Source organism: Onychostruthus taczanowskii, unplaced genomic scaffold (assembly GCF_017590055.1).
Source record: "Onychostruthus taczanowskii isolate IOZ18803 unplaced genomic scaffold, ASM1759005v1 scaffold22, whole genome shotgun sequence".
Lineage (NCBI taxonomy): Eukaryota > Metazoa > Chordata > Aves > Passeriformes > Passeridae > Onychostruthus > Onychostruthus taczanowskii.
Window position 1 is genome coordinate 11,569,413 of NW_024499462.1, and position 10,396 is coordinate 11,579,808.

The 10,396-nt window shown below is 40.5% G+C and overlaps 1 protein-coding gene across 2 annotated transcripts in view; it reads left to right on the top strand.

The window, feature by feature from the left end:
- DUSP29 (dual specificity phosphatase 29) overlaps positions 1–7,305 on the top strand; it is a 48,295-nt gene extending 40,990 nt beyond the window's left edge. For both annotated transcript variants that reach the window (XM_041404719.1, XM_041404718.1), the window contains exons 3-4: positions 1,880–2,100; positions 7,008–7,305. In XM_041404719.1, the coding sequence (XP_041260653.1) occupies positions 1,880–2,100; positions 7,008–7,255 (469 nt within the window). In that variant the 3' untranslated portion in view covers positions 7,256–7,305. The remainder of the gene's footprint in view (positions 1–1,879; positions 2,101–7,007) is intronic.
- Positions 7,306–10,396: the final 3,091 nt, after the last annotated feature.

Below are 10,396 nucleotides of genomic sequence, written 5' to 3' on the forward strand. Positions count from 1 at the left end.
TGTGCATGGGTCTCTGACCTGAAGCCCTCAGTCTTGCATGGATTGTAGGATACATGCTTCGGGCCAAGTCTGATGAATGAAAACCACCTTTTCTCTATTCCAGCATCAGGGAGGTAAAACCAAGACAAGCTTAATTTGAAAGCAGGAAGTGTAGCTCACCTCAAGGACATCAAAATGAAGAGCAGTAGTTATTCACTGCACCACTTCAGCCAGGACGTTTAACCTGTTTTATTTTAAGTACTCTCCATCCTTTCGGTATAGAGCTGAAGTGTCTTTGCTGGCAATGTGTACATACAGGGAATCCTAAGGCACAAAACCTCCTAAAAGGAGGGAGAAGAAAGAAAGTCTTCCTCAGTCAATCACTGCTATAGGAACACAAAAGGAAGGAGTAAGCATTATTTAACATGAGGTGAAGGTGGCAACTTACAACATTAGCAGGAGGATGCTGCTGCTTCTCTGTGCTCCAGGGTCTACTAAACTTATTAGGTAGGCATCACCACACTAAGAGAAGCTTTTATTTAACTTTTACATGATTGTACAAGAGATGTGTGGCATTATTTCATGGCAAAAAAACCAGTACTGTCAAGACGTTATCATTCCTGACCAGACAGGAATATCTGCAGGGCAATATTTACTCAGAACAGCCAATGATCATGGGCTTAATTTAAGTAAGGGCAAGTATAGGTAAAACCTTCAGTATCCATATCCCAGTTAAGTGCTCTAATCATTAGATCCTTGACTGCTCAGAGGGGGGTTTTGACTTAGAGCTTGGAAAGGCAGTCAACTTCAAGCTATTGTGGGCTGTCACCACTAGAATTATGAAACACAGCAGGTAGCCCACCACTATGTCCTCTGTGACAGCAGCTACATTTACATGTGGAAGTGTTCAGGAAACATTCATGGAGAGAGGTGCTTTTGTTTGGAAAAAGCTTTTTTACATCATGCAGTAGTTATGTGAAAATATATTAACAGAATTAAGGTTATGCCTTTTTTTTTTTGGTAAAAAGCTTTGTAGTTTTCCTAGGCACTAATGCAACTTGACAGCTTTTTCAGAACAAAATTTTCACAAAATAAAAGCTTTCTGGAATGGAAGAAAAAAGGTTTTTACATGCCTGGCCATGAACTCTACATTTTTTGGAATTTTATCCTAAAGCAAGCACCTACAGTGGGTATCGAATGTACAAATCTAAGCTTTCCTCTCTTCTCTGACTTCCTTTGTCCAAGGGAAGAGAGGACAAGAATAAATGAGAACCTTTGGCTAAATATATGAATACCAACTTCCTCTGAAGGCTAATATCCAATTTCCTTATATAGTTCTTTTTGCTTTAGACCACTGGTTTGACCAAACAAGACAGTAAAATGGAGTTGTGATAGGAAGTTATATTCACACAGGGATGGAATTTTAAAATTTTATTTATTTTTTATAGAAATGGAGAAAAACTCAGTAACTTCTGCAATATCATTTGATAGGACAGAAGGGCAGAACAGCATTCATGGGTCCTATTTCAAGTTCTGCCACTGATTTCCTTTTCTGACTTTAGCTAATTCCTTCTATTTCTTTCTGTATCTCAAGTTTCTTCTTGTACAAGATGGATTGAAGCCAGTATTGCCTATGTGCAAAGGTAAGGGGAAAGTGAATCCATGTTCAACATGCTCTAAGGACCTGGGGGAGATAATTAGGAACTCCAAAAAGCATGACAGCTTCAAACAGAATGACAATATCTTAAGATGCTTAAAATGGTAAATTATGCATTGTTAAAGCATTATCAGTTTCAATAACATTTAGAACATACCAAATCAGAGGTTTTCTTAAGGTTTTTTTTTTTTTTGTAGTTTTGAAGAAGCTTCTTGAGTTACATGACAGCTCTTGTTTTGCCAGAAAAACCGCACTGGATCGCTACAGCCTGGAGAAGGCGGGATTCACCCACATCCTCAACGCGGCCCACGGGCAGCGCAACGTGGACACGGGACCGCAGTATTACAACAGCATGACCGTGGAGTACCATGGTGTGGAAGCAGATGATCTCCCCACTTTCAACCTCAGCCAGTTCTTTTATTCGGCTTCCAAATTCATTGATAATGCACTTCAGGATGAAAGAAGTAAGGAGGGTGCTGAAAATGGTTCAAACCGGTATAATATTTACCACAGCTAATTAAAAGCATAGTTCCATGGCATTCAACCTTGCAGGAATGAAACAAGTCCAATACATTTAACAGAGACAATAAAACTAGTAGTAGGGAACTGGTTTAAGAGAAGGCAGTGATGTATTTAGGACCCTTCTCACTAATACCATCCCAAGCACTTTTGTGAAAGTTCTCATCACAGCTTGTATCAAGGGGTCCTGCCTGACAGATTTTTTTGTTGTTTTGATTTCTTCAAAAACACGTCAGACAACTGGAAATTGCCTAGGTGCCATGAACATGCTGTCTTTCCCACCTTTTCCTAATTAGTCCCTGTCAAGACAGGTTTAATGAACATTAGTTGCATAGTGGTGGGAGTAGAACACAAGTGGTCTCAGACATTCCATGCCATCATTCCATCAAAGCTTCACGCTTTGCACCATTAGATTCTCTCTGTAAATATAGAGACCACCCCTCCTACCTGACCATCAGATCTACCCCAACCTGTAACATGTATTTCTCTGCCATCTTCAAAGCAGCAGGGAACTGATACAGCTCTGAGAGCAGTAAACTAGAAATGTTTCATTAAAGTATTTGTAATTTCTCAGCTTGATTACTACAATTCATTATTTGCTGATCTCCAGCAGTGTTCTATCAGAAAGCTTTACACTGATGTGAAGTGCTGCAGCCTAGGCCTCACACTGACTTTCAATATTACTCCTACTCCTTCCCCTCACATACTTGTAAAAAAAATCTCAGCAGGATATTTTAGCAGAAACCAGTTGAGAAACTTAAAACTTTCCTGCTGACCTACAGAGACCTTAATATCAGAGGGTCACATATCAAGTTTCTGTTCTTGGCTGTCTAGATCAGCTGCAGGCAGTTACTACCTGACTTGCTTCCAATAGCCAGCCAGGTCTTTACAATTTTACCCTTTCAACAAGTACAGTCCACACAACAGTCCCTTCCCTTGCTCAGGAGAAAACTTTGAAAGCAGATCAGTTTTAAAAATCAAAGTCCTAATAGCAGGAGAAACTGTTTCAGGAGCTTACTTGCTTCTGAAGAAAGATACCCAGCATTTTAAAAAAATGTGTCTGAAGCACAGTCTTTGGAAAGCAGAGGATAACTAGCACACACCCATGTCTAGCTGTGGCTGGAGGCCAGAGGTCAGTGTCAGACTGGAGTAGCTGGAATAAGAAATGCAGAATTCCTCATTCCCACCACCCTCCTGTTCCCATAAGACTTCAGTCTGCTGCACTGAGGTAAGGAAACAAGCACAAGGGAAGCAGCAAGGGCAAGAAAAAAAGCCTTGCTTCCCAATAAATATTGTAGGGGGAAAGGATGAGATGGGAGGGATATTCACCTTTTTGTTTCAAAACCACATCAAAGTCCAGGAAGTCCTGAGACAGTAGCAAGCACCAGCCTGGAACACAAAGCCAAACTGAAGACCAACAGGGTGAACAAACAAAACAAATCAAACAAAAATATCTGCACTCAAGTAGATACTACAGATGGCAGTGATTTCTGTAGCTGTAGTAATTTCTGCCACATTCAAATGGCTTTTAAACAAGTCAGCTAGGATCTTTTCTGATTAAGACCTACTGTAACACTCATGAAGAAAAAGAGCAAGCTCTTAGCTTTCTCAGAGGGAAAAGTAAAATGTATTATGTACACCTCTTATCCCAGCCAGAGACATGTGTGAAGACACTATGCTTGGCCCAGGAAGACAGTGAAGTTTAAAGCATGACAAGAACTTTCCAATACATATTCACAGAATAGAATGACTCCAGAAGCTAGACTAAAGTGTGGACTGATGCCTCCAATGGAAGAAAAGACTACAGGTACTTAGTGCTCTCCTCCAGCAACATCAATGTGTTATTTGTGAATGCACGTCTAGTGCAGAAAGGTGTTCTGCATTTCAAGTGCCAAATGAACAGGCTAGGCTATATTTTGTACACCTTCCTGACTGACAAAGAGCATCCAGATTCCTGAACAGGATTTTGCGTGAAGTACCCAAGCACCTGTCTGCAGTGGTAATGACATGGGACTTCAGTGTGTGGTGCTAAAATACTTCTGATCAGTAACGCCTTTGCATTGCTTTGCTGCTTTGTATTAGAACTCAGCAAATGCAGAGAGGGGAAAGGGGGAGAAAGGAAAAATCCTCAGCTTGTGTGACCATGTGTTAATGAATTTACTCTGGCTGTATCACGTTCTGGCTGTATCTGGGGTATGACCTTCAGCCAAATGATCAGATTCATTGAATAGATGTCTTCAGATAATGATTTTTGCTGGGAAGATGCTCAACAGTCAGTGCTGTTGAAACAAGTTGTCATTCTAACGAAGAAGGCCCTCTGAAACAGACCAGAAAGCTTGGCAATTTGGATGCTGTCAAAACAGTCCTAATTCTGACTTAACATTTAAAATGTTCAGGATGATGAAGAAACTCCCTGATCAGAATAATATTTGTAGGGTTTAAGCATGGGCTGATGGACATAAGAACAGTTATAAGAGTAAGATTTAGAGACAAACTCTAATGAGTCACAATTATGCATGCTGTCATTCAGCTGGGCATAAAGCTTTCCCAAAACATGCAATTCAGACCATAGAACAGCTAAAAATTTTTATCAGTGAGGCCTGTATAACATGAAAGGAAGACATTCTTTTAAGAATTTTTTAGGTTTCCTACTAAGCTACAGATTTAATACTCATTCCCTTGAAATTTTAGTTCCTCAAAATGTAGTATAGAGGGGAATGGCATTTTCGCTTCACATTAAAATGTCTGGGGAAAATACACTAAAGACAGAGATTTTAAAGAAAGCTAAGTGGGAAGAAACATATGAGAAAATTACAAAGACCTGAGGCTTTTGACCAAAGACCTCAACATTCTTGGTCCAAATGATTCTGGAAAAGTAGAATTTGCATCTACACAAATTTTCAAGAAACACAAACCCCAAGTCAAGTGAACAAAGTATTTCAGAGATCTCACCACTCAGCAGACCTCTGTCTCTGTGCACTGATACTGCATATTCTGGCACACCTTGAAGATAAAAGTGGTCAGAACCCAACACTGCAAGAGCAGACTCCCTTTTGGGGAATGAGGGTTCAGAGTGTCCTTATATTAGAATGGAAGAGACTACAAAATAGTACAGAAGGGACGTGGCTCTGCAGAAGAGTGTCAGTGTTCTGCTGTAACAGGCAGTTGGCTCTTGACTATTCACACACAGCCAAGGACAGACTTCCTTTTCTGCAAACCAGTGGACACTTCAGAAGATTGTACAGCCATTTTTTGCCTTTGTTAACACAATAAGAAACGGTATTTTCTCCTAGGTCTCCTCCATTTGCCACCCACACAAAGCAAAGCTTTCCTTGTCCCATCATGTATTTTATCACCTCAACAGCAACAGATTTACAAGGTGGGAAGCACTAAAGAGAAGCACTGAAGGGCTAAACAAATGCGTCTTTTCATCCACTTCAAATATTTGCAGTAATAATAGAATGGATTATCATTTTCCAGGAGAGGAAGAGGCACTTTTAGTTATCAGAAGGACTGGAATTTTGCCAAGATGCCTCAAAGACTATCTGCTGGGATTAGGATGCAGACTGTAACCATTAATCCTTTAGTGTTGGCAGTTCTTGATGCATCCATTACACAGCAATGCTACTTGTGCCAAGGCACCCTCTTGTGCCTGGAAGCAAAGGAGTTAACAGGCAGGAGCCATGGCTTTGCACCCAGCACTTCTCACTAGGCATAGCTGACAGAGATAAACTATTATTGGCCCTGATAGCACAGTTTTTATTTTTTTCTCCTGTGGCAATTCTGCTTAGCAGGGTGTTAGAGAGTGTGCTCCAAATCTACTTCCTTCAGCAGTTCAGCCTTTTCTGAGACCCCCTTGAGGGCTTTGAATCATTTTTGGAAATCTTTTGAAGTGTTTCAAAACCTGTCAATCAGACCTGAGCCCACTTACTGTTCTCTTCCTCCACCTCCCCCAGATACTGCTAACAGGGAAGGCTCCACTTTGACTTACAACTTTGTTACTATCCAAAGCCAATGACTTTCTACCTCTGGAAGTCCTAAGTTAAGCCAGGCAGTGTCACAGAGTTAAACTGTAGCATGTTTATTCAGAGGTGAAAACTCTTGGCAAAGACTGCACTCACAGGCTATGAGACAGGCTCCTACTGCAAGGAGATGATCATATTAGAACACCCAGATGATGGTGGTGGTAAAACATTATTTGCATTCAACACAACAGGGTGCCAGCCAGAAACTTCTACAGAAGCTTTTCTATATAGTGTAAGGGGTGGTGTCTTTCCACCCCCCGGTTATATCCCTATGGCCTTTTTTATCCTCTGCCCTCCAAAACTGGCATCAAGTGATGATCTCAAAGGACATTATTGCCAGAACAAAAAACCAAAATCAGATTTGGTTACTTTTTGTGTCTAGTTAGAACTGAGAAAGGCACCCCCCATACATTCCATTTATTGTCATGGAAGGATGGTCTGAGAACACACCAAACCCTCCCACACCCTTGTGCTTCGGCTATTATTCCCAAACACAGAATTACATACACACTGTTTGTGAGGCATGTAAGTCAAAGCTGCAGCAGGGCTTGCTATGGTACTCAATGCAGCCCCCAGGCCTTCTCTGCAAGCTTTGTCCACAAATAAAATGATATTTGGTGCAGGATTAAATGGATCAGCCCTATTGTAGATGGTGTTCAGCTGTAAGATTTTTCACACAAGAGAAAACTGAGGCTGTAAGAGAGGCTTATCGAGTGCTGCAAGGGTAGTCAAACACCAAAGAGAGCAGGGGCACTACAGAAACCTTCACTGTCAAGAGGAAAGGATCACCCAGTGTCAGCTCTGATGGTGTCCCTCTGTTTCCACAGGCAAGGTGCTGGTTCACTGTGCCATGGGCCGCAGCCGCTCTGCCACACTGGTCTTGGCTTACCTGATGATTTACAAGAACATGACAGTGGTGGATGCCATTGAGCAAGTGTCAAGGCACCGCTGCATCTTGCCAAACCGGGGCTTCTTGAAACAGCTGAGAGAACTGGACATAGCGCTGGCACTGCAGAGGAGGAACAGCAAGAACAGCCTAGCACCTGCTGAGCAGCAGAACAGCACCACCATCTAGCACTGTCCTGGCACGGCTGTGCTACTGGAAAAGAAAACTCCATAAAAGGAGGGGAGGGGAAGGTGTAGTTAATTACAGAGTCACAAGGATCATTTTTTATTTGCTAGAAAAAAAAACCCAAAGTCATTTCAAATACAATGTCAAGATGAGAAAGAAGGGAAACCAAATTTGAAACTCCTCATCTTAGAAAGTTCCAGCCTTAGCAGAATTCTTTGTTACATCAACAAATAAGTTTTTCTCTCTGCAAAAAACTCCCAAACATTTACAACACAAAAGCAAGCATAACTTAAAACTCTCTTCTAGCTAAGTATCCCCAAATCATGATCCTAACTCAAGCCCACAGCCTTTAATGGAGTGCAGATAGCACTCCTGAAGAAATCTTGCAGGAAAAACACTGAATTGTTTAGTCCAGAGTCCTGAAGGGTTTCACAGGAGTTTGTCTTTTTGTGCTGTTTCCTGGCAATTTTATTTCTTTTTTCACAGTGATAATCCAGGGCAGCACAGCAGTTAGAAAGCCTCTACATGAGAATCAACTACACCATGAGCATTTGCTTCACAGGCAGGAATTCTGTATCAAATGATAAACTAAAAACTAACAAATATCTGTAATGTTTGCCCTTTGTCAAGCTACAGTTGTCTTCTTTCTTGTATCCTGCATGAAAGCTTGATGACTGCTGTAACTGAAAGAGGATTTGTCATCGATTCACATGCATAATTGATCACCCTCAGCACTACAGAAAATTGCCAGGGCCATTCTTTCTATTTACCATGCTGATAAAAAAATGGAGTTTGTTTCCATCAACCACCCTTCCAGATGGACAAACTAAACAGATTATAAAACTGAGAGACACAGACAGTGATCTAACATGGAAGATAAGTACCTTTAGCAGTCCTTCATTTCTGCTTATATCAGAGATTCTTACACTGTTAGTAAAAAACTGGTTGCATTTTGCCCACTGCTAGGGGATCAGGCAGCCTGAGCGTAACAACACTTACCATTCCTGTCTTTGCTAAGGGGCTGAGTGCAGCTTCCAGGAGAAGTGGCATTAGGCAGCTTCCAGATGTCCTGCTCCAAAGACAAGTATCTTTCCTAGAACCAGGTCTTGCCTGAAGGACTCTGCTGGCACAGCTGTGCCAATTAAGCAGTTCTGAAGTAAACATATTTTTCATTTACTTCCCAGCTTTTTTTGCCTACTGTTCTCCTAGAACTAATGAGACTAAATCAGAAAAGCAGAGCTTCTAGAACATGTGACTTCCACAAAGTGAGGCAACTCTTGCAAGCTGCTAATCAGCTGCTTCACAAGTGTCAGCACCAACTCCAGCTACAAGCCAGTTCTGCAGGAAACACACACACTGGACAAGGCAAGTTGATTTCCTTCTTGCCCACCACGAGTGGCACGGAGCATTCTGTAAGAGTGCATGCCTCCTGACTTTTACAAGAATCATCTACTGCAATTCTGTGAAGAATTTTTTGAACACAGTAAAAGCAAGAGCTCATTTCCCTCTGGGATAGTGCTAGAGCACACAGTCAGAACTGACACTGCAAGGTGCATACAAGACAGAGAACAAGAACATCTGTCAATGAAAAAACAACCTTCTTATTTATCAGAAATTTTAGTGCCATAATGCCATTCACGGCTAAACAGTTGTTATGGGAAAAGATGTAGAATAGTCCCTTGTCCTCCTGAAAGGAATTAAATTCTGAAATAACAAGATTATATTGGAAACTTGCCTGCTGTGCATACACTATGCATCATTTCCCAACCAACTCTTAACCCATATATTGTAAATACAGAATTTTAGCAATATGCTGGAGTCAGGATGCTGTTTCAGCTTAGCAAATATCTGAAATGCTAAGGTTTGATTTGCTTGTATGTTACAGGCTTCAAAACTTGAAACTGAACAGCAGCAGATAAAGACCCAGGTGCCTTTTTCACTCACTGTGAAGTTACACAAATGAAAAATCACAAGACATAAAGCTAAGCACACCTGAAGGCTGCACATAACTACATCGAGTTCCACTTTCCTTTTCGTAAGCATAAAATGGCAAGTTACTTTGTAAAGATGAAATCAGAGTTTAAGTACTAAGAATACTCTCTGCTTTCAATCAACAAATTTGACAATTTAAGGGCATGAACCCAAATCTTTGTTGTATGGTGCTCTCCTTATCAGATGTTCTGAACTCCTAAAACACAAGTTACTCCAGATTACCATTTGATCAGCAACTTAAGCTCTCATTCTCATTCACTATCTTAGACTGCTGCTCCATTGTATTAAAACTCAACAGGTCATGCACGTGAATCTGTAGTATCAATTTCTTGATTTGGTACCACCACACAGTAATGGTTTATTTAAAGAAATACACATTTCTTTGACTTTAAGATAAATGAAATATTACCTTTAAAGCTGTTTAATATACTGGAATGGGGACAGTTTTCAGTCAAGATGGCCACTCCGTTCACCTTAGCTAGTAACCTTACTGCAGTGACAGTGGCAACATTCATATTAGAAGCATTCTGAAAAATTATTACAGGGACTTTTTCTGGTGCAGGTTCACACATCCCAAATTTGAATTTGTCCACTCATGAGATCCACATATAGACAGCCTTCTTGTCTTTAACAGACCTTCTATTGCTACATGAGAAGTGCTCATCTCTAAGTATGTTTGTGTGTGCCCACATACACGCATATACACAGAACCCATAGACTTAATGCAGAATTTGCATCATCTTGTCACCCAGCGACATTGACAAAGGAAGATATTACAATTCTATCATGAAAATACAGTTCAAACACCATGTCTGTTACTATCATATATCCTTTTATATATATATATTCACATCTTCTGTAGGAAAGAAGTTTCATACATTAAATATTGACAACCTCATAAGGTATTAAATACATATTTATTAAATATTTTATTAAGATTATTAAAAATAATAATCTTAGGTATTCTTTATTTTCACAAGGTGTATGCAATTATGATGAGTAACCTACACTTAAGCTCTAAACAGCCTAATCCAAACCCCACCAACTGTAATGGGCTTTAGATCAAGCACATGAGAGCACTGTAACAAACACTGTTTCAGGAGGTAATTCCCATGCAACATCAAACTATGACAAGACACAAGAGGCTAAAAA